Consider the following 26,565-nt stretch of genomic DNA (forward strand, 5'->3'; position numbering starts at 1 on the left):
GTCTTATATGATGTACAATAAAGGGCTTTTGCCACATTTTAGCATCATTTGTGTATGTTTCCTTGTGATGATTTTCGGATTCACAAGCGTGTATTTGCCCGTAAAATGCTTACATTCTAACGTCATTGTTCTATGACGTCGGGTATCTCATTCATAAAAAAGCATATGACGTGGGAGTACAATCGGAACAGCACTGGCAATATATTCATATTTTACCACGGGTGTGTACTCAAAGTGTTTGAAGGACGTCATGTTAGAATTTCCAATAGAAACATCTCAACATGTATATAGATTTATCTTACCTACTATACATTTCTAGTAATATGATTGGTTAAAAGCGTCCTCGTTGAAAGCACGTATATGTAATATTAGGTTATTTGGGAGGCGGGGCTTATTTTATACACGGTTAGTAGTGGAGTTACGTCCCTTTACATTCCATATAAGGTAATAAGGAGGCGGGGATTATTTCATACACGGTAAGTAGTAGTGTTTACGTCCCTAGAAAAAACAAAATAGTACTGAGAAGAAATCTTAAAGGTTTCAACAGACGAAGAAAGTGATAATAAAGTGAAATAAATTCACAAAACACATTTAAATCTAACAAGTTGTCATTGTAGGCATCTGTTTTTGTAGGGTCAAAGGAAGTAGTTTCTTAATCATGTTAATGCTAACTGTATTGAAGACTTGCTCATTTTGATAGGTCACTAGTTTAAATTTTACACGTTAAAATAGTCGGTAAGATAAATTCGTTACATAGTGTGCTGGTGACGAAATACGGTATATATGGGGTCAGTAAAATCCATATGGGGATTACTGACCCCATATATACCGTATTAAGTCACTAGCACACTATGTAACTAATATTCATTGCTGAATTATTGTTTCTATCGTTGAAATATTCCATAATTCTAATAATAAGCAACAAAAAAAAAAAAAAAAAAAAACACACAAAAAAAAACAGATCATCAAAGACAAATGTCTTGTGTTTATGTTTCAAAGCTTGTTTTGGTAAATTACTATGGAGTAACTTTGTACATATAAGGATGAAAAGAACACGAAAGTAACGCACAAATATCTTGGAAGTTATAAAAACGTGGTGGTCATAATTCCGTCTCAAATCGTAGGTACCCGCATGCTGATCACATGTATATTTTTATAAACTAGTGTTTCGTTAACTTGAACGTTTTCTTATCCGTTAACACCGACAATTTGCGTTTGTTTTTGAACTTTTTGATAAAGACACGTTTAGTATCAGTATTAAATGCATACTTATCACTGTTTCATCACAGAAATAATAATGATTATAATTAATTTCAATTTAGTCATTCAGATTGAATATGCATATATGATACAATATGTCCATGATAATAAGTAAATATTAATCAAAGGTACCTTGATTGAATTAGTATTTCATTAGTCAAATAAAGAGGCATTAAGTTTCAAACCATATATTGATGTTTATTATATGATCTTGAATACCATGTGTAAAATAAAACAAGCTATTACATACATGTCTCTTCAATGTGTAGGAAAACAATAAAAAGATAAGCAAAACAAATTGTAAGACAAGCCAAATTCAAAAACCGGAGGTCAATTCTAATTGTTTATGAAAAAATCTTTTATGTGAATAAAATTAAATCTGTATTATAGAATTTTGAAATAAAATATAATAAAGATTTTATAATATACGTTGAGAAATTAAATGAAAAACAACGTGCCACCGAACCTTTTTCTTTCTAGAAGACAAAAAAACCCAGAGAATTTTCTCAACATTTATTTATAAACAAAATACGGTTTGTGTTATCTCCCCTGAAATGAGAGAGTTGAAAAATTGATTGGAAAGAACCACAACATATGATATTTGTTTAAACAGTCTAAATAATAAAAACATCACTGAGGTGTCTTACAATAGTTGCAGATATTTTACAAAATTTACAGATTTAAACAAAGAAATTAAACGTTTGCGTACTGCTTTATATAATTCACTAAGAAGATTTCTCCTTTAAGAATTCATATTAGTATTTGTATTAATACATTCATATTTCAAAGAATGTTCTATACGTATTGTCCTGTCCCTTGATCAGTTTTCAATAGATGTGTACAAGAGAAAATCATTCTTGAATAAAAATATAAAAAAGTTAAAATAAATCTGACAATGTGTTTTCAACCAGTTTTATATTTTTGCCTATGTTACTGAATGCACGTGCGATTTTTCTCAAAGTTGGTTTCAGATTGTGCTTTCTACAAAACTTGAATCTCCATTCTTCTAATATATCCTGGTTCAGTCGTACCAAATCTCTTTCATTTTGTCTGTGGCTGATCTGTTCCCAGGTATGAAAATCCATTCCAAGTTCGATAAGGAACGGTAGGGAATGTTTCCCTACTAATGGAGCCAATCTGTCAATGTGTTCTGCTGTAGGTACCTGATCCCAATTCTCATGTTCCATGTCTGCGTTGTTAAAATATAGGGAAATGTTTGCAACATAATTAAAATGACAAGTAGAATATATCAAAACAAATATGCAGTTGAATGGAGAAATATATATCATGTATTGTTCTTATTTTGTGAAATACAATACTTATATCATGCGAATGTAATGTGCGTTTCTACTTAGTTTAAGCATATTTATTTATAGTGGATTTGAAAACAAGTTTTGCAACTTATATTAATCCCTTTCCACTTTGCGGGTGCGAGTGCTGCCTTGTAGCGGCATTAGCCTACACTTTTTTCGAAATCTACAAGGGTGTCTTTAACGTGCAAGAAACATGGCTCTCTCTTAACACGGGTCAGCCATTTATCGTCCCCTTCCGACGAACTATTATCGTTTCCTCGCAAATGGTGCCAAGGGAGAGCCGAAAATTGAGTTCCTGAAATTTTCATGCCGAACGGGAATCGAACCAGGGACCTGTGTGTTAGTAGTCCGATGCACAAACCGCTACACCACGGCTGTTTTTACTTCATACCCGATAACAATATAAATGGAAACTGATATGGTGCAAAGGACACATATTTACATTAATGTTTATGTTATAGAAATAGTTAGCATTTTCATTTATATAATCGTAAAACTACCAGCAGATATAACATAAAGAGGTCATTTGTTAAGCAACATAATTGAATATAGCTTTTGTTATTGATAATTGATGCGATCGAAAACCATCGTGATGGAAAATCAATTCAGAAAATATAAAATTAAGTTTTTATCTTTGTAAATCTGACGATTTTTGCAATAATCAGAACGTTGCATTACTGTCTGACCCTACTGCACTTACTTGCTGTACGTTTACTATTTCAGAATGTATGAAATTTGCCCTTGTTAACTAAGTTTTATAGAACCTTGTTGACTACCTGTGCAACATTGTCATAAAAGTGAATACTATGAAAAAGAATGTATGCATTTCTTAAAAGATATTTTTTTATTTTAAAGACAATCAGTTTCTACGTCAATATTACTGCATTTTGTGGAAAAAATATGGATATCCATATATTTGTACTTACCAAAATGAATATGTTCGCCTTTTACAAGCTACAAAAAAGAAAGAAAACAACTATTATTGTCACAACTGTCATAATTGAAAGCATTTGTATTGATGTATATTAGAGAGCAAATTTATTTGATATCATAGATATAGAAAGATGTGGTATGAATGCTAATGAGACAAGTCTCCATCGATGTGACAATTTGTAAAAGAATACTTTTACCTGTCAAATATAAAAAAAGAAGATGTGGTATGATTGCCACTGGGACAACTCCCCATAATAAACCAACATGACAGAGAAATTTTTAGGTCAACGTACAGCCTTCAACAATGAGCAAGGTCATACCGCATTGTCAGCTTTAAAAGGCCCCGACATGACAATGTAAAATATTTCAAACGAGAAAACAAACGGTCTAATTTATGTAAAAAAAAATGAACGAAAAAAAAATACGAAACACATAAACAAACGACAACCACTGAGTTACAGGTATTTGACTTTGGACAAGCACATACATACAGAATGTGGAGGGGTTAAACATGCAAGCGGGATTATCACCTATCATTGGCGCACACCGAACAGTAAGCTATAAAGAGCCATCAACAGATGTATATGTATGCATACGGAAGTGTAACACAGTATTCAAGCATGATGTGTTTTTGTTGTTGTTGAATATCTACATTACTTCATCAATTTGTCTTCTAGTTGAAGTCTTTAAAAGAGAGGCTAAAGAAACGAAAGGAACATTCAAAATCATAAATCGAAAAATAAACTGACAACACCATGGCTATAAAAGAAAAAAATACAAACCACAATACACAAAATATAATGTAGTGAACTAAAGACTGAATAACACGAACCCCACGACAAACTGTGGATGTACAATGTTGCTATGTGATCTTAAGCTAGCTCTAATACAAGGTTCAATCGTTCATTTTCTACATAAGATAACTCATGTACCAAGTCAGGAATATGAAAGTTGTTATTCAATCGTTTGATGTGTTTGAGCTTTTGATTTTGCCAATTTATTATGCACTTTCCGTTTTGAGATTTCCTCAGAGTTCAGAATTCTAGTGAATTTCCTTTAACTATAATTGCCATTCTCAGTGCCTGCAAATCTATCTATGTTTACCAAACATGTGTTAGATATGTTATAATTCTATCTTAAATACTAACTTTTTTACGATGAAAGATTAGTTATGACTTCAACAGAAAGAACAGTTTGCAATCGTTTGTTTTATTCTTTATATTTGTTTAAAGAACGTAGTATCAATATAATATCAAGACATACATTAAAAGAAATGCATATTTAGATTACTAAACACCATCGAGACTCAAATGGAAACTATTATAAGGACTCTTTTCTTTTTTTGTTATACTAACATTAAGTTTTGTCTTTCGTGTTGTAGCTTTTTGATTGTGTCTTCCTTGTACATTCATGGTTATTGACATGATATACGTACATGTAATGATATACATACTGTTATTGGATGTGTTTGTTTATCTGATTGTTTGTTCAAGTTAACATTGTTATACACAAATATAGCATTGAATTAAACTAACTACAGTGATAAGCAAAACATTGTTACTTTATTTGATGATTCATCAACATATATTTACCTTGCAAAGTATATGAATACTTTCTTTTCCAATACGTTCTATCGCCTGTTTGATGTCTATAAATGTCACCATCCTGCTATCTCGACATTGTAGCAAAATTGCAAAGCTTGATGTCAAGGGATCTTCAGTTTCCAGTATGACATTAACTACCCTGTTCGACAATCCCAAATGTATTGCCAGCTCTTTAGCCTCGACTGGACTGTACATCAACGACAGACGTCGTAAATGTGTGTCTGATGGTGTCACTTTCAGAAATTCATCTTTGGTAACTGTATCAGAAATATTGCATATTTTTTCAAATACCAAAAGGTAAAATCATATAAAAATACTGAACTCCTGGGAAAATTCAAAACGGAAAGTCCCTAATCAAAAGCTCAAACACAATCAACGCACGGATAACAACTGTCACATTCCTGACTTGGTACAGGCATTATCTCTCTGTGGATTCATTAATATTCGTTGGATGCCAATTTTCGTGTATTTCGTGGGAACAAGAGAACCAAAAATTTCAATGTTGAACAAATTACTAATTTGCTAAAGGAATATATACAGACTTTACCAAAACCACGAAATTAAATATCCACGAATATGCAAGTTTTTATCAAGCCACGAAAATTGGTACACACGAAAATAAATCCACAGTATGTAGAAAATGGTGGATTGAACATAATTGTATAGATACATGTTTTTTAGCTTAACCTCTCACTTGTATGCCAGTCGTATCAAATACCATTGTATTGACAACGATTCGTGAACAAAACAAAGAGACATAATAGGTAAAAATGTCAAATATACAGCAGTCAACATTGTGTTATAATTTTAATCACTAAAAGAAACAAACAAATATATAACAAATAAGTGCAAAATGTCATATAGGCCAATCATATTAGATCACATTAAAGACATAAATACACATATTTGCCATAGCACCATAACGCAAAAACGGGATGTATAAAAGTCACTTCATATATGTAACAAAGAAATATAAAACTGCATATAGACAAAGCACAATTCTAAAAGGAATACGAACAAAGCACCTCAGCAAACGGTTTATATAAACAAAAAACAGCCATTAAAATATTAGAAGAGATACGTCTTACCAAATCACGAAAACGATATATTACAAGTATATACTATTGTGATGTAAACAAAAATATCAAGAATAAGGAAGAACAAACAACATAAAACAAGACAAACTTATACGCACAGCATTATTGCAAACTAAAACTAATACCTGCATTAATCGCTACTTGTGCCGTACAGGCTCAAGCGAGAAAAACAATCTCGTTGAGATGATCAATGATAATCTATAAATATCTTCAAACCGGACAAAAACATGAACGCTGGGAAATGTTCACATATTCTTAACATTCAACTAAACCAGTGAAAAGTCAATCCCTTTCAGATTGAAAGAAGGCCAAACGGTAAATGTCGACGGTGTCATTTTAGACACTATTCAGGTAACGGTTTATGTATTTATGATTCGGAAATGGTATTATATAAACCTTACTTTTACATGTTAGCCCTTTGCCTTTAGAAACAAAAACCTTATAACTTTAAAATAAACTCATCATAGATACCAGGATTAACATTTTATATTTACGCCAGACGCGCGTTTCGTCTACATAAGACTCATCAGTGACGCTGGAATCAAAACATGTTTAAAAGGCCAAATAAAGTGCGAAGTTGAAGAGCATTGAGGACCAAATATTCCTTAAGTTTTACCAAACACCGCTAAGGTTATCTATTCCTGAGGTAGACAAGCCCTAGTTATTTAAAAATTCAAAGTTTTGTTAACAGTTAATTTATAATTATGAACATATCGATGATAACTCAAGTCAACACAGAAGTACTAACTACCTGACTACTGGGGTGGTGATACCCTCCGGGAAATGAATCTCCATCAGCAGTGGAATCGACCCAGTGGTTGCAAATAAACTCATCATAAATACCAGGATAAAAATGTTAGATGTACGCCAGACGAATTTGTTAAATGATTATCGTGTTATCAAACGACATATTACAAATCGGCGTGTTTTAATCGAAAAAGAATGATGTACAGTAATACATACAAGAGTTATATCAAATAAGTTTTTTGTATGTTTTAACTATTACAATGTACAGAGTTGAAAGGTTCCTATTGTATTACAGTTAGTTGTTCTCCACAAGATGCGACCAAAAACATAAAATTGGTATCTGGCATTATTTAACATTTGTTATACATTACCTGTGCACCCTGGTTTACACTTTTCGTCTTCCTGAGAATAAAAAGGAATTTATCAACTAATTGAAAGGTACTCATTTTATTTTGTAAATAAATTTGGTATCCACTATTAGTAGATTTATAATCAAACAGATTGGTTTGAAATTTAAAACAGTTTGTAAAAGTCAGAAACACTTTTTTCTATTAACGTATATCATGCATATATAGGCTTTGATGGGCTTTCCTCATTTTTGAAGGCCGAACGGTGAACGATAGATGTTAATTGCTGTGTCATTTTGGTCTCTTGTGGACAGTTGTCTCGATGGAAATCATACTGCAACTTTTTTCTTGTATATGCATACAGAATTATCCATATGTTTACTTTAATGCATTCTCAGAGTATGTATGAATAGTAATTTCCATTTTGAGATGTGTATTAATTTAAAAGACAACTGATTAACAAGGAAAAACTTAATTGCTTACAATTCACAATCATTATTTTTATCGTTTATTTGTTACAACATCTTGGTTAACTAAAAATAAATAATTGCATCTTTGGCAATACATATTTTTGCGGATCTTATTGGCTCATTTTGGATCCTCAATGCTCTTCAACTTTGTACTAGTTTGGCTTTATAAATATTTTGATATGGGCGTCACTGATGAGTCTTATGTAGACGAAACGCGCGTCTGGCGTACTAAATTATAATCCTGGTACCTTTGAAAACTATTGATACAATTCCAATAGATAAGCGAGTTTATCGATAACAAATTACAATGTCGAATCGAACTACATGTGTGTTAATTTTTGTATTGTCCCTGCCATCCACAATTGAAGAAACAATCCATAACATAAATTACAACCTTTTCTTCAATCCACGATGTAATTGTGTGTATGCTGTGTTCGATGCCATGTGAAGGACATATCCATAGTTGGCCTGAGTGAGCTTGGTCTTTGTCAGGAAGGAGGCATGAGTTTTTTGGTGAGTTACAACATATCCGGGTCATAAAGGATGCAGCGCTAGTTTGAGTCTTATCACTACTTGTTCTGATATACAGCTGACTTATTTTCTCCAAGGCCGATGATAGGCATTCGTAAATGCTAGAAGCTATATCCCTCATTATAAGTGTGTTTGATGTGGCATGAACAAGACGGACAACAATCTTGTCATCTTCGCAGGCAATGTAAATATCTAAAGACGAATCAATGGTAAACACCCCAGCCCGATGGAACAGCATGTCCTTGTTGGTATTTCCGTATGATTTCACCGCCCAGACATACAAACAGTAACTAATAAATCTAAAAGATAATGCAGGAGGTATCATCAATGATGACGATTGGAAGGCTATGGCAATACTCCTGGTTGTAAAGCCAGCTGATTGAAGGTATCCAGAATCATCTTTAGCTCGTACCATACTTGCAACATAGTAGAAGTCAGCAGGTATACGGTTGCGATCTAAGTCGTATCTTTTTGGTTCTACCAATATATCCAGGTGAGTCATAACGTCCAGTAAATAATCTTTATCTTTGTAGAATTTCTTATATTTCTTTTTCTTCCAAATTTGTTCGATTATTGGTTTTGATACCACCCCTTTTTTACTCATAACATCCCACAACTCTTTTCTTTCTTTGTCTCCTTTACAAAACCTTCTATCAGTTACAATAGACTTAAAGGCATCAATGAGAAGAGTGGGAGACAAAATGATACGGTCGTCCAATTTATGCTCATCAAAGTACAACAGCTTGCCAATGGAATGTTGAAATTTCAGAAATACCTTCAACTCTGTTTCTGATAACGGTCTAATAGGTTGCAATGCGTTTATTTTCTTTAGATGCTCTAGTGTAATCAGAGGGTTGCCTTGTCTGATTAAAGATGCAAATTCTAACTCTAATGGAATAAAGCACTTTGGAAGTGGTTGACCCCATGTTGGTTGCCTCTCTGATTCGCTGATAATAGTATCCTTGATCTTCGTCATTTCTGGGTCATATTTGTCTTGTGCGTTTACAAATATTTTATCCTCAAGCACTAAATGTTGCATTAACGATGTCTGGTGAAACATTTTGCTGATTTCTGCAAATATTTCATGTCTTCTTTGTTCAACCTCATTCTAAGAACAAAAATGCAGGGAAGGTGTTTTACAAAATATTTTTAGCAAGAAACAATTATCTATATCGAAATGACATGTTTATGGTAAACAGAGTGTAAAGTGGGCATTCTGCAATGAAAACAACGGTATCATATTATAAAAGCAAATACGACAAGTACGGAATAAGTACGGATAGTATAAAAGAGAAAAAATGGAAAGACACCAAAGGGACATCCAAACTCATAAAACTAAAACAAACTGACAACGCTATGGCTAAAAATGAAAGACAAACAAACAACAGCAAACATGACACAACATAGAAAACTAAAGAATAAACAACACGAACCCCACCAAATAACTAGGGGTGATCTTAGGTGCTCAGGAAGGGTAAGCAGATCCTGCTCCACATGTGGCACCCGTCGTGTTGCTTATGTGATAACAAATCCGGTAAATAGTCTAATTCGGTAGGTCACATTCATGAAATGGAAGGGGATTGTAGTTACGACGTAAGGAGCATATCCGATATCATTTGTTTAACGGTCAATCAACTCATAATGGCGTCCGTAAAATTTACGAAGGGATGATTTCAACTTCACCATTTGGAACTCTTGGTTTCACAGCTTCCTTGTGAGCAGCAACCCTCTATCAAGAAAATCATGATAGGAAATGCAAGCACGGGAATATCGTATCAATTGGATAATATATACCCCGTATGCAGGTGCTGCTGGAATGTATATATATATATATAATCGATGAATTTTTGTAGCATACAATCTATGACAATAAAAACACAACTTGATACATGATTATATCAAGGCTAAAGTGAAACAAATCTCTCAATTTTCTGGAAAAGTCCCTAAGCAAATGCAGATAAACATTAACATTGTAACACTGGTAATACCTTAGATACTATGGCTGGTATCTTTTGAAATTGAAGCAACATACATATTTACTCTGTATGATTGTGACCGGTAGATTTCAAGAAGCTTGACATATAGACAAAACAAAAGTTTGGCGTACTACTGTCTAAGCCTAGTACCTACGTTAGGTTAGTTAAAGACTAGTCTATATACCACATAACATAAAAAGACCACTACTAAAAGGAAATAAGACAAATCATAAAGAAGACCATACCTTTGCAGTTTATTGTTTATATAATATAGTTTCTATACCATTTAGTTAAAAACAACTTACGATAAACATATGCCAATTCTTTTTTATCTGAACTGATTTTAAGAGACATTAAATTACATCACTAGTATACAAAAAATTAGAAATAGTATTAGTTTATTGCAAGTGTTTTTTACTGCGGCAAATTCAGTACTGTTCAAACAATTAACATGTAGTAAAATAGGTTAAGTTGAGTCTGGGGTCAAGAGTTGTTATAAACATGAACACTAAAATATTTTATTTAATCACATACAAAATGTTAAATTACATCTAAAAAAATACTGACCATTCATCATGTTCAAGGATTGACCGCAAGCAAAGTATGAGAAAATTACAATAAGTAAAAGAAAAAATCGTTAACCAGACGTGTTTTACTTATTCAGGCTTTCAGTGTGAGGTTTAGATAAACAAAGATGTTTAAAACTTATCATCATTTACTATCGGACTTTTAATTGCGTTTACCAAGTTCGCTTTGAATATCTTATATTTTAACTATGATTGTTTTCAAAGACAATACTACATGTACACCTTAAATTATTGTTAGTATTGATTGTATATAATAACAAACATTAGTACATGTACAATCATAATCTTCTCGATTTTTTCCACAGTATTTCTTTTAAATATTAATAAGAGTCAAAATCAATCCCCGTTACAAGTGACTAGAATTAACTGATGCATTATAACATACTTACATCTATTACCCGATCTTTGTGAGTTAAAACAACCAGAATCTTGGGAAATCCCTGCACGCTTCCCTTGCAGTATGTTACAATTGTGTTGATCCAGAAAAGCAGATAATCTGTAAGAGTAGAGAAAAGTTATAAGGAAAAAAGAATTTATTAAACTAAACGGTCATGTTTCGAAGAATTCGAAAAGATGAAGTTAGTTGCCTATTATTGCGCGTATAATCTAAAGAGTGATAATATTTTAGTTTCCAAAGTGTCTCTGTGATAAAATATATGGATTTCAATTTGACTCATACAGGTGTTACACACCAAGGTGTATAGAAAATGAATTTATATGTATACATACCTCTTCCTGATTTATGTCCACTCTTTCCCGGGAGGTATTGTTCATACGGACATGGATCATCAAGTTTTCTACTTCCATCCAGTACAATTATGTAAATCGCTCTGTATGTCAGAAATGTCTGATGAGTTGAATAGAAAACATCCTGGCCACCAAAATCCCAAATAATTATTGGTGCTATCTTTTTGTTGTGTAACTGCTTTTTTCCTACTTTAGAGGTCTTCTTGAGAAAGTTTTCTTTCGTGATTGATACTTTGACTTCTTTAACTTTTTTCGAAACCCCAAACATCTGTTTTAACTTTCTGATCAATCCAGGTTGAGTTACAGTTTTTAGGTGCACCTCTCCAGCGTTTCCTGACTTCGCACGATCCAAGTCATCCATTGAAATGTCTGTAAATGGCATATCTGCACCTATACAGTTGTCTTTTGAGAAATCGGTATAATCTTTTCTGGTTGAATTTTCCTGTTCTACTTGTATGTTTCTATTGTCACATGACCTTTCTCCGTCCGAAACTAGTAGTTCTGATTGGTTTTCTGAATTACGAGTGCTATCTTGTATGACTGTCTCATAGTTGTCAACGTTACATTGTGCTTTTGCGTTTTGCTTACATAACTGACCTACTAGTTGTTGGCTCATATTCCCGTGTATACTGCTACTATTAACTGGTACGGTTTCAAATTGGAATTCAGAACTGTTCAATCCTGTTTTGAAACTTTTAGTGGAAGACAAACTATCCGATTCTGAACATTCTGACCATTTTGACCATTCTGACCCTTCTGGTGTTGTAACTGACATTGAATTTTCTTTTGAGTGACGTCTTAGTTTTTCTTTGCTGGCCGGTAATGATATGGCTTGTGACATGAATGGTAGATCTTTGCTTGCTAGCGTTGTATCATCTACATTTATAGTTTTCACTCCTTTTAAAAGTGATCTGCTGAAGGTTATTTCTTCCAATGAGAAATCTAAAATGAGACAATACAGATGGGTGCAGTCCTAACCTGTACAGCAAGTTAACTTGATAACCAGTCATTTGGACTGGTCAAAGTTAACCTGTGACCAAATTTAGGACTGCTCTGACCAGTCCTAGGACTAAAATCTAGTTAACTTGAAAAACGGACTTGGTCCTAGGACTGTTTTTATGTCTGCCAAAAAGTTAATTTCGAAACAGGTCCGCTATTGATATAAGTTAACTTCGAACCAGTCCTGCCGTAAAGTTAACATAAGTTAACTTCGAAACCAGTCCTGCCATAAAGTTAACATAATTTAACTTCGAGACCAGTCCTGCCACAAAGTTAACTTTTGCTTTGACAAATCCGATCGAAACCAGACCTGTTCCCAAGTTAACTTTTGACTGGTCTGCTCAACACTAAGTTAACTAGTAACCAGGACCGCTCTACATCGATTTTTTAAAAATATTTTTTAATATCTTTGTTTCGTAGTATAAAGTAAAACTAATACTTCCGTTATATAAACAGGATTTAATACAAATATTTGAAAATAAAGTTCGCATAAAACGTTGCTTGAAACACAAATTTATCTGTGATCTGCCAATCTATAAATTACAATGATAACGGGCACAGAATATATATTCCAATACCTATTAAATTCAACCATATTTGCACTTTATTTATATGTATATCTATGAAAGGACGTATTTTAGAGGAAAGCATCATTTTAACACATGACTACAAATTTTTGTTCGCATAAATTTAGTGTGCCAGCATGTCCTCCTTTTCTTCAAAATATTGATGCATAAACAAATTTAGTTACATTTTGATACCTCATGCTGACTTGTACAACAAAATTATTTGATCACTTTGACCAAAACTGACCATGTGTGCACTTTTATTTATAAATCTATAAACCTGCATAGTAAATCAGCCATATTTTTTCAAATTTTGGTTCGCATAAATTTAGGGTACCAGCATGTCCTCCTTTTATTCAAAATTTTGATACGTAACAAAATTTCAATAGTTTTAATACCTCATACTGACTTGTAAAACAAAATTATTTGACTGCATCAACTAAAACTGACCATATGTGCACTTTAATTTGTAAATCTATATACCAGCATAGTAAATCAGCCATATTTTATTAAAAATGTTGATACGTAACAAAATTTTAGTAGTTTTAATACCTCTTGCTGACTTGTGCAATAAAGATTATTTGACCGTGTTGACCAAAACTAAATCTATATACCAGCATAGTAAATCAGCCATATTTGTTATGTCAGGATTCAATGTATATTACAATGGACAGCAATATTGCTATACAATAACAACAATTTTTGTTTGCATAAATTTAGGATGCCAGCATATGTCCTTCTTTTATTCAAAATATTGATATGTAACAAAATTTCAGTAGTTTTGATACCTCTTGCTGACTTGTGCAACAAAATTATTTGACCGTGTTGACCAAAACTGACCATGTGTGCACTTTTTTTTTATAAATCTATATACCCGCATAGTAAATCAGCCAAATTTTTTAAATTTTTGTTCGCATAAATTTAGGGTGCCAGCATGTCCTCCTTTTAATCAAAATTTTTATACGTTACAAAATTTCAGTAGTTTTGATACCTCATATTGACTTGTACAACAACATTATTTGACTGCATCAACTAAAACTGACCATATGTGCACTTTAATTTGTAAATCTATATACCAGCATAGTAAATCAGCCATATTTGTTATGTCAGGATTCAATGTACATTGTATATTACAATGGACAACAATATTGGTATACAAGAACAACAATTTTTTGTTTGCATAAATTTAGGGTGCCAGCATATGTATTCCTTTTATTCAAAATATTGATACGTAACAAAATTTCAGTAGTTTTGATACCTCTTGCTGACTTGTGCAACAGAATTATTTGACCGTGTTGACAAAAACTGACCATGTGAGCACTTTTATTCATAATCTATATACCAGCATACTAAATCAGCAAATTTTTTCAAATTTTTGTTTGCATAATTTTAGGATGCCTTCATGTCCTCCTTTTATTCAAAATTTTGATACGTAACAAAATTCCAGTAGTTTTGATACCTCATGCTGACTTGTACAACAAAATTTGTTGACTGCATCAACTAAAACTGACAATTTATGCACTTTGATTTCTAAATCTATATACCAGCATAGTTATTCAGCCATAATTTTATGTCAGGATTCAATGTATAATACAATGGACAGCAATATTGCAATACAATAACAACAAATTTATGTTCGCATAAATTTAGGGTGCAAGCATGTCCTCCTTTAATTCAAAATATTGATACGTAACAAAATTTCAGTGGTTTTGATACCTCATGCTGACCATGCTGACTTGTACAACAAAATTATTTGACCGCATCAACTAAAACTGACCATATGTACACTTTAATTTGTAAAGTTATATACCTGTATAGTAAATCAGCCATATTTTTTTTATGTCAGGATTCAATGTATATCATACAATGGACAGCTATATTGCAATACACTAACAACATGAACAACAAATTTTTGTTCGCATAAATTTAGGGTGCCAGCATGTCCTCCTTTTATTCAAAATATTGATACGTAACAAAATTTCAGTAGTTTTGATACCTCATGCTGACTTGTACAACAAAATGATATGACTGCATTGACCAAAACTGACCATATGTGCACTTTAATTTGTAAATCTAAATACCATGTATACCCTCATAGTAAATAAGTCATATTTTTTATGCCAGGATTCAATGTATAATACAATGGACAGTAATATTGCAATATAATAACAACACATTTTTGTTCGCATTAATTTTGGATGTCAGCATGTCCTCCTTTTATTCAAAATATTGATACGTAACAAAATTTCAGTAGATTTGATACCTCATGCTGACTTATACAACACAATTATTTGACTGCATCGACCAAAAACTGACCTGCATATGTGCACTTTAATTTAAAAATCTATATATATCCGCATAGTAAATCAGCAATATTTTTGATGTCTGGATTCAATGTATAAAATAAATGACCGCTGTTGGGATGGCGCCTAATTATGTCTGCTCCTGGCACACCTGTGAACATGTTAGTAGGACGGCAAATGTAAGCAATAAGGAAAACAATTAATGCAATTTTTTTCCCGCATACATTGAGAATGTCAGCCTTTCATCTCTGTATTCACAATATTGAACAGTCACTAGGGTGTGTAAAACGAAACTATTAGGCCGCATCATCCAAGTACATGTACCAACACTGACATGTCTGAATTCATTTGTGATTTTTAATAAAAAATGTATTTGAGGTTCTCTTCTGGGAATAGTATACTGTTAATCTATTATGTCGGTTGATTGATTTTGTTTGTAGTTAAACCTCAAGTGACAACTATTTCATTCATGTGCACAAATTTCTCGACAAATCTTAATCTGACGAATTTGACGAGATTGTTGGTAGTTTTACCACATCGTACATATCCGGACACTGTACAACTGTACAATTTTCGTTAGAATATTCTGCGGAAAAAGAATAGTAAATCCAATCCAAATAAGTAGAATAAAAATGAAATATCCATGCATGTATAAATGCGTAAAGTAAAAATTAGGAAGGGACAGGTAAAAAACGGGGAACGAAGTAACGTCGACAAAGATGTTGATCATATCCCATGATATACGAATGTTGTTCCGATGCGTTGGATAACCCTAATTTCTATCCGCCTTCTAATTAAAAAATATGATAGCTCTATGTAATTGACTAATGTTTATAAGAATATATGAAAATAAAAAAAGAAAGAATTGTGTTGTTATTAATAATGTCTAGTAGAGTATAGCGAGTAAAGACATTTGCTATAAAAGGCCTTCTTGGGAAGAACAATGCGAATTTTGTTTATACATATTTTAATAAAGCTCAAGTCTGATATGAAAAGTCGCAAAAACGATAACATTTCATAAGCAGACATGTCCCAAGGTCTGGTCAATAGCAGACTTGTCCACAGGTCTGGTCAGAAGCAGACCCGTCCACAGGTCTGGTCAGAAGCAGACATGTCCCCAGGTCTGGTCAGAAGCAGACCTGTCCACAGGTCTGGTCAGGAGCAGACCTGTCCACAGGTCTGGTCTGGGGCAGACCTGTCCTCATGACTTGTCAAAAGCAGACTTGTCCACAGGTCTGGTCTGGAACAGACCCGTCGATAGGTCTGCAGCAGTCATAAAAAAGCGGACCGTAGGTCTGGTCCACCATTGACGAACTTAACTTGCTGGTCTGCTTAAAAATTATCAAGTTAACTTAAAAAGCAATCAACAATTAACTCTAAGTTAACTTTTGTCAAGGTTAGGACCGCACCCATCTGTATGTCTATTATTATATAACAGTATAATACCAAATTCATGTTTAAGTGTTTCCTAATTGACAACAATCAAAACAAATCAGTATGTTCGTTCTAAATTAAATATTGTTCCATGTAAATGTTTTTTCTAACTTATCTAGAACAAATGGGATGTAAAATAGTTATCATATGAGAACGCGATGTGTTATTGTAAGATCATCCAAATGGCCGGAGGCCAAAAGGTGATGTAACAGTGAAAAACCATGTCCGATATATTCTCTCCAATTAAACAGTAGTTTATTGATACAAAGGGATATATGTGAGCTTACAATTACTATAAATGGTCAAATTGTAAGCTGCATTTTAACGATAAATTGCTATACATGAAAAAAGACTACCACTGACTTTTTTTTAAATTTGCACACAAATTCAAGTTGTTCTTATGAAGTTGACGTGTATGCAAAATTTCATGTCAATATAAAAGCATTGCATTTTGATCATATTGTATGGGTTTCTTTCATATTGGCTGTTTCAAAATAACTCTAAAGATAATGTAAATAGATATTCCATTATCAATTGTATTGATACGTTTGCAGTAATCTGATTTATAAAAAAATGTCCTATTGTTGTTAATAATTCAAATGTTCTGTTTTGCATTTATTTGAAGATTTACCTTGGTGTCCACCTAGCCAGTCTTTTGATTCACGGTCCATATATGAAAGACCATTGTATAGTTCTATTCCATCGGTCGATATCCTGAATTTAGTGGGACGTTTTCCAACCAGGTATCTTGCTATTGTTGTTTTCCCTGTACCCTGCTGGCCAGCTAACATGACCCTTGCCTCAAAATGGGGATAACTTTCTTCCTCCAATAGACTAGCAAATACTTGCGCTGACTTTGTATCGAACTTTTTAACTTCAGTTGGAAGACCTAAACATCAAAATATTTGACTGGTGGATTAACAATTGATATATTTTACAAATCTAGATTTTATTATTTCTACTAATCGGGCCTTGGTATGTTTAAGAGCGGTTCGCGTATGATTTTTGAAGTATGTAATTTATTCTATAGTGTTTTCACAATAGTAGTAAACCGGTCTTGGCGGTCAGTATATAATGAAAGTTTGAACGAGATTTAACTATCGAGGTTTGGGCAGTGACCATTGTCGTACGTTTCTGTTGTACTGAAGTTTAATTTTCATAAAGAAATCTGTTTTTTTTTTTTTAATGTATTGAAGTTGTATGCAAAAAATTAATGTGTTTTGTATATATTTTGTAGATGTTGGATTGCTGTCTTTTACCGGTATTGTTGATTGTTTGATGTTTATAAACCGGGATTTATTTTCTTAGATGCATTGTTGCCGTATTCAAAACATGAACTGTTAATGATGTTTGATATACGTAATATTGTTATCTCTGGATCTATAGTTATTAAAATTGAGATGGTTATTGTGCCAGTATCTAAATATGTATTTAGTTTTCTATTATGCCTTTATCGTATAAAGGTACATATCTGAATATGCTCAGATATGTATGCTTTACAAAAATCTAGAGAGAGATTTGGCACATAAATACTTTATGTTCGTTTGAACACAGTGAATTAAGAACATACTGTTTTATATCGGTAAAACAGAACCGCTAATCTTATATAATGAGTAATACCGAAAGACCATATTTAAGAAGAACATCAGTGATTAGTCATATGTAGCTCAATAGAAATTATATGTTTCATTTTTCAAATGTTTTTTTTTCTTCTTGAGAAGAGAAAATTCCTGATTGCATGTGATACTTTTGGGGTTATCTTTCGATATCTTTATATCAGTTTACTTCTGAAAGAGAGACGAGAGATACCAGAGGAGAGTCAAACTCATAGATCGAAAATAAATTGACAACGTCATGACTAAAAATTATAGAACATGTCTATTTTGCAGCTATAGCAGCAATATACAAGAAACCGCAACAGTTGTATACCGCTGTTTGAAAGTCATAAATCGATTGAGATAAAAACAAATTCAGGTTACAAACTTAAACCGAGAAAAACATAACAATTATAAGAGGAAGTCAACGAAACAACAGAAACACTGGTAGACAAAAACGACAATGCAACACACACAGAAACAAACCATAAAATATCAACTACCTTTTTCCTCACTTGGCACTGGTCATTGTAAGAAAGGAAAATGACCTAGTTGTGTGGATAGTCAAACCTCTCACTTTAATGACAATGTTAAATGAAATTAGACCCTACATGACAGAAAATGGTACACATCAATGCAAGGACATTCAGGACAGAGAAATACTGTAAATTCAGAAACTAATGCGAGGCTTATAATTTCGAAAAATGCAACAGACGTGAAAACAGTATAGTACACAAATTAACAATAAAAATGAACACGCAAAACATCATAGGATAGCATCCAAACAACAAAAAGACACTCAAAACATCATAGGATAGCATCCAAACAACAAAAAGACACTCAAAACATCATAGGATAGCATCCAAACAACAAAAAGACACTCAAAACATCATAGGATAGCATCCAAACAACAAAAAGACACGCAAAACATCATAGGATAGCATCCAAATAACAAAAAGACACTCAAAACATCATAGGATAGCATCCAAACAACAAAAAGACACGCAAAACATCATAGGATAGCATCCAAACAACAAAAAGACACTCAAAACATCATAGGATAGCATCCAAACAACAAAACATCATAGGATAGCATCCAAACAACAAAAAGTCCTCATAGATACTGAAAACTTTTTCAGCGCCAATTACAACTGATTAAACGAATCATGCATCCAAGACTGAATATTCAATCAGTTAAATTTAAACGTCCAATGGATGTAGGATAATGCCGTCATAAACAATCAGAGTCAAATATTACCATGTGCAATACCAAGATACAGGAGTCGACAGACTATAGTTCTATGAAAGTGCATTTGTACATAATAAAAATATTTAGTTTCCTATTAATTTATTTATTTAGAAGATTAATAAGTTTACAAGGATCGTGTATAAATTCCCGTGCAAGGTAAAAACACATCAGTGTACAAATGAAAATGTGCTGTTCTGTTTGCAATACGTTTTCTACAACCGTTATGAACACATAATTAACTGACGGATGTACACTCATTTGTTATGGGCTTTTATTTGACTGCTATAATGTTCTCAAAAATAAGAAACAATAAGAAACATTTCAAAAATAACTTTACATTTCTTTTTTAAAATCATTTGTCTGTAATGATGGATTAGATGAGTAAATTTCTTAATTGATTAAGTTGTGTATATAGCTCAAATTAGGCACTACTGTGCTATTTTGTGAGGTTAGCTTTTTTTGCTAGAATAATCCGGCGAGCCCGTAGAAAGCCATTAACTTTCTCCTGTAAAACTAGCAATCTTTGTCAAGTTAGATTTGATACGAGCAGACCTTTTACGTGTGAGACTCGATCTCAGAATCACAGTATTGACAGGTTTCGGAAACAGTAGTTAGACCATGAAGACACATCGGTCACGGAGTCACCCCCCTCTGTTAAGTAAACGCAATAACACTTTTATTAGTGCATTTGTTTGCACCTTTTACTTTAACTTGGATGGAGAGTTGTTTTATTGTTTTATTGTCACTCATACCAAATCGTCATTTATCTATGCCGTAAGCATCACTTATATATTTGTAATTCTGACTATGCACTTCTTCAACAAGTAAGGCTTTTCAGTATGCAATAATAGAAAGAAAAAAATACTAACCTGGTAAAAGATTCTTTTCAAAAGCCTGAAATAAGAAAAAATGAAATACATGTCGTTCTATTATATCAATTATTAATATAGCAGAAATATATACAACCTAGTTAAGATACATCTTGATAGTATACACTGATTATGCAAATTTAATTGGAAACATTAGCAGTCATAGGTTTTACATGTTGCATCCTTTGTTTTGTGCATGTAATTACTACATTGTACTCATTTATCAGTGTCAGTGGCGAAATTGCGGATAGACGAAACATTTAAGAAGTACAGTTGTGTACAGTAATCACCCGAACAGCATGTTATCTTGGTCAAAGTTATTCGGTTACTCCCAAAAAAGGGTTATACAGTTCTGCTCTTAATATAAGTAAACTTTGAAACAATTCTTGCCAAAAAATAACGCAGATCGAACCAGACACGATATAAATCTAACGTTTGGTTGGTGTGCTCACCACTAAAATAACTTGTTACTAAGACTGCTCTAAATCGTTTTTATATATATTTTTTTAAATGATCGTGTTTCATACAAAAAAAAATTACTATACTAATTATTTTTATAGTGATTAATATGATCTGATTTAGTAACACAGTGCTGACTAATGCACCCCTATTTTGGACATTTTTACCTTTGTATGTCTGTTTGTAATGTTCACAAATCGTTGTTAATTATAATGGAATTTGATGCAACTGTCGGACACATGACAGGTTAAGCTAGCTTTATAAAACAGGTTTAATCAACTATGTTCTACTTAACCAAGGCAGGAATATGACAGATGCTGTCAATTTGTTTGTCCTTTTTGAGTTTTTGATGTGATAAGGGACTTTCCGTCTTATATTTTCATCGGAGTTAAGTATTTTTGTGATATAGTACTTTTACTTTGAAACACAATGCTATCAATATCTTATGCACTAAATGAATCTGAATCAATGTAACATGAAAGTTCGAAAATTCAAAGCTTTAAATACTCAAATTTGAAATTATATATTGCTTAAATATAAGATGTTGTTGTTCAATCTTTGAAAAGTGAATATTCTACGAATAGGATTTTTGCTTTTATTTAAAAAATGTAAAAACAAATCAAAAGTTGTAATATTACCTCAAATAACGTTTTTATATCCTTATACCTGGTCAAATCTATTGGCTTCTTTCCCTGAATCACAAAAAAATATTATAATAAATTGATGTCATCTGAAATTGTGTTTAATAAAAGTTAGTTTTACAAATACAATTGTTTCAAGAAAAAAGGGGTGGTAAAAGTAAGAAACTATATTGGGTACCTTATTGATACTGAACAACATATAGAAAAGAGAGAGCAGGAATGTTAGTGTGCATTAGAAAAATACTTGTCAAGTTTGAAAAAAAGAGTAAAATATACCAAAAACCTCCTCAACAGTCTAAACTACAACATAGCGAAACAACTTTGCCATCATCAATCATTTTCATTGATTGTGCCGTAATAAAAAGAAGAAACAGATTTTTCTGTAGACTTGCATACCAAAGACAATAACAATCAAAACAAAGGAGTAAACAAAGACTCACCAAACAAAGAAATATTTACATAAACAGTTACCAATAATAAATTAGAAACAGCAAAAACTCCACATAAAACCGGGAGTGAAATCATGTGCTCCGGAAGAGTCAGCATTTCCTGCACCGTAAACGGCACCCGTCGTGAAACTTTTGTATTAAACTAATACCATATTGACATTTGCACAGTTAATTGTATGTATTTGATATTTTTCATTTTTAGCCATGGCGTTGTCATTTTAATATCGATTTATGTGTTTGAATGTCCTCCTGGAATCTTTCATCCCTTTTGAGCTCACCTGGCCCGAAGGTCCAAGTGAGCTTTTTATCACTTTGCGTCCGGCGTCCGGAGTCGTCGTTGTCGTCGTCGTTCGTCGTCGTTAACTTTTACAAAAATCATCTCCTCTGAAACTACTGGACCAAATTAAGCCAAACTTGACCACAATCATCATTAGTGTATTTAGTTAAAAAATTGTGTCCGGTGACCCGGCCAAACTACCAAGATGGCCACCATGGCTAAAAATAGAACATAGGGGTAAAATGCAGTTTTTTTGGCCTAGAACTCAAAAACCAAAGCATTTAGAGCAAATCTGTCATGGGATGAAATTGTTTATAAGGTCAGGATCTAAATTTTTTCAGATGAATCGGACAACCTGTTGTTGGGTTGCTGCCCCTCAATTGGTAATTTTAAGAAATTTTGCTGTTTTTTTGTTATTATCTTGAATATTATTATATATAGATAGAGATAAACTGTAAAAAGCAACTATGTACAACAAAGTAAGACCTAAAAATAAGTCAACACATGACCAAAATGGTCAATGGACTCGCTAAGGAGTTATTGTCTTTTATAACAATTTTTTAAAATTAGTAAATGTTTACGAACATTTTCCACTGAAACTACTGTGCCAAGTTCATTGTAGATGGATATAATTTCAAGCAGCAAGAATATTCAGTAAAGTAAGATGTACAAACACATCTCCATTAAAAAACACAATTTTGTTATGAATCTTTTGTTTAATATTCACATAGACCAAGGTGAGCGACAAAGGCTCTTTATACATGTTATAGCCTCTAGTTTACAGTTATAACCTGTTTTTTTTTATATTTTTTGTATTATATACTACCATAATTCTGATATGATTTGCATATCTGCAAATTCTGAAACTTGGTTGTTCCATTAGCATTGTTTTGTTTACACTTCGATACACCATGCTGCTGACACTATTTTTGTAACCTGAATTGTGATACATTTATGCGCGTAACAGAACCAAGAAAAAGGGGTTTAACCAAACAGAAATGAAAAAAACCCACAAAAAACAAACAAACATCCGTTAATGCTGTTCTCATAAATAATAGAAAGACATTGAAAAATGTATTAGGCTTTTATAATGTATTAATTACCAATAACATTTACATCATTAAAGAGCGTGATGTATTAACTTGACGTCATATGAATGAATACTGTAAGGATGAAGATTATTCCGTTTCTTGTACGCCTAAACTTTGAAAATACGTAATTTAAATTATGTTTTTGAGGTAATATTATTTCATTTTAGTTTATTTTGCATTAATCAAATATCAAAAGTTTTCAGAAGAATGATATTTAAGCCTTAGAGACAAAAAAGAACAGTACAAAATTACACCCAATTTGTACAGATACCTTAATCTGAAAATTATGAATATTTGAATTGAGCTTTTGAACAACAATACTTACCTCTATTGATATAACGAGCAAGCGGTATTATACTTGACGTTTAAAAACCTTCACTTAAAATTGGTTAGAATCAAACGTGTTATGTTAATAAGAAAACAAAAGCAAAAAAAAAAAAAAAAAAATGCATGCACTACTACATGTATCATACATCATACTTAGCCGAAATATTTCAAACACACGTATAATCACATTTCCCTTTAGTGTGCATAACAAAGATACTTCAATAATAAAACTAGATGATTTCGAAACGGCACCGGAAATGTGGATGATAATATACAGAATAAGCGTTATTGTATACCTTTGCAGGCAATTAAGAGCGTGGATAAACACGTTTTTATACAATGCTACTTTATGATTAAAAAGCACTTTATTTGTACTAAGATACTTTTCGATGGCATGTGTAGTTATAATTTACAATGAAATAGAAGGATTTGAATTAACAGGAGAGGGAGGGAACTTTATAGAAACTAAATTATGTTTGTTTGCAGATGACATCTATTGTTTTTTTAATAAAAAATAATAAATTAATAGAAAATACTTTAAATAATGTTGTGCTTATACGAAAAAGCTTCTTATTCTAGAATAATGTATTACAAAACATAAGACTTACGTTTAAGGGTTGAAATGTTTATTAAAATCAAACAAACTAAACTTTTATATCGTTTAATGCAGGAACCATTGGAAATCTGGAATGCATACGGTAAGTATTGGCTTCGAAAATTTGATAATAAATATAATGATGCCTTTTTTAACTGATTCTTACCCCAACATTTGTTATATGTGGATCACAGTCTCTGTTTAATAAAAAGGTAACAACTTCCTCGATATTTTCCTGAGCAGCTATATGTAACGCAGTCTGTCCATTCTTGGAAAAAAAATAAAACATGACATTTGAAAGTTTGTTTTTACATTTGTTTTTACATTTTCATTATTGAGCTTTAAAAACGAAGTACGATTACAAAATAGTAACTTTTTTCACCGGGTATTATCTGGGTAGAGTATTTAAACTGTTTTATGTAAGATAATGTTTAAGTAATATCTCTTTTTACTGCCGTATTCACAAAACAGTTTATAGCAAAAACATGGTGCATTGTATTTTGGTTTTTTGTTTTAATTCAATTGTCTGCAGAGTGAAATGGTAAATACTTTGTTTGCTTTCACTAATGATGTTAAAAACCTTAAAAATCACCACTTGGAGTATGACATATTATAGGGTAAATCATTGTACATCTGTGCTTCTGTTAGTTTTTTGATAATACAATGACGGGTAAATAACATGAATAATGTTAAAAAAAGTTTATATTGTCAAATGTCTGATAGTGATATAACACAAAGTCCGAACTTGAGGTTCTAACATCATATTTTCATTTGTATGCCTTCTGTTTTTATTAATTTGTTATATCAAGTCAAGTTAGAAATTAAACCATAATTAAAGCTATTGTCTGAACATTAATTTTAGACTGCTGGTTCTTCCAGCGTTCAGGAAAATAAATAAGGTTTTGTCAGTTAAAGCATGATGTTGGAATACTCAGGTATCGGCAGGTTCTACTGTACATACAATGTAATGTTTTTATGCTTTATATTCGTTACAAGATACGTTAAGATATGCTTTGTTATGCCATGATGGTAATTTAATTTGAACTTAGGACGTAGTTATATCATTGTCACATAGAATGTATAACACAGAGAATTAATCGCCAGGAAACAAATCATTCGGTTATGAAGTACTTACAATGTCCTGCAGATTCTTTTCACATCCAAATTCTAGTAAAATCTGTAATACCTCTGTTTTAGTATTACTAGCAGCATAGTGCAATGCATTCTTTCCGTTCTGAAATTAAAAAAAAACAATCTTATTTATTAAGATAAAGGCAGTTATTCATATGACATAAGTCTGTATGGAGACATAAAGTATTTACGCAAATGTGTTTTTTTCTTTCTTTCTAAAATGTGTAATATATCAATTGTATCTGCCATGCAAATTAAACTGTTAAAATGGTTTACTTTTGTTGCGAAAGTACGCAATTATAAAGACATTGGACTTTTAATTTGACATTGTATGGTGCCGGAACCCGGGAGTTACAGAAAAAGAAATATATAAAGAACACGGAAAAGAAGTAACCACAGAAAAGATGGCAGTCTCATATTTGAAAGGACTCTGTACAAGGTACAATAACTTGTTAGCTAAAGAATTAGATAAAAGTGGAGATATAATAGCACAAGGGATTCAAGATAAAAGTCTGACAGCACAATTAAGGCAAGTTTTATCAGCAGAGAGACGATTAAAGGATTTTGCAGCAAAACTTGAAGATAGTATGAAAGAAAGGTCACTTATATTAGAGGAAAAAGAAGATAAAGAAGGTGAAATTGTAAAATTTACAAAGGCAAGTGAAATATATTTTGAATTGCTTGACGGTGTAACACAGCGCTTAGACGAATTAAAAATATTCGAGGAAGAAATTCAGGATAAAATTACAGATACTAAGAAAACAGAATCGGCCACGGACCACAAGGTGGAGCATTTATTACAACTACAGACACAAATGCAAGAACAGATATTACAGTTTCAACAGTTACAACTCCAAGAATTACAGAGGAAAAGTCAACCTTTAACAGTAAGTGCAGTTAAACTTCCTAAATTAGACCTAGTTTCGTACAATGGAGATAAGTTAAAATGGACAGAATTTTGGGATTCA

At 32.4% G+C, this 26,565-nt stretch overlaps 1 protein-coding gene across 1 annotated transcript; it reads right to left on the minus strand.

The window, feature by feature from the left end:
- Nucleotides 1-1,850: 1,850 nt before the first annotated feature.
- On the minus strand, nt 1,851-25,678 carry LOC139503384 (uncharacterized). Its single transcript, XM_071293157.1, has 12 exons — nt 25,670-25,678; nt 24,633-24,734; nt 21,725-21,778; nt 20,628-20,652; nt 17,546-17,803; nt 11,595-12,554; nt 11,255-11,361; nt 8,166-9,410; nt 7,326-7,356; nt 5,099-5,367; nt 3,500-3,527; nt 1,851-2,449 (listed from the first exon to the last, which is right to left on the minus strand). The coding sequence occupies exons 1-12, from the start codon at nt 25,676-25,678 to the stop codon at nt 2,139-2,141; spliced, it is 3,399 nt and encodes a 1,132-aa protein (XP_071149258.1). The 3' UTR covers nt 1,851-2,138.
- Between the last annotated feature and the right edge of the window lie 887 nt (nt 25,679-26,565).

This window comes from Mytilus edulis, chromosome 14, assembly GCF_963676685.1.
Source record: "Mytilus edulis chromosome 14, xbMytEdul2.2, whole genome shotgun sequence".
In the NCBI taxonomy this organism is placed as follows: domain Eukaryota; kingdom Metazoa; phylum Mollusca; class Bivalvia; order Mytilida; family Mytilidae; genus Mytilus; species Mytilus edulis.

Excerpts from the sequence above, each read along its gene's own strand:
- LOC139503384 (XM_071293157.1), bottom strand. Across the intron at positions 21,779-24,632 it reads CACATATAACAAATGTTGGG|GGAAAGAAGCCAATAGATTT; the intron begins GTAAGAATCAGT and ends TTTGTGATTCAG. Across the intron at positions 12,555-17,545 it reads CTGGCTAGGTGGACACCAAG|ATTTCTCATTGGAAGAAATA; the intron begins GTAAATCTTCAA and ends GTCTCATTTTAG.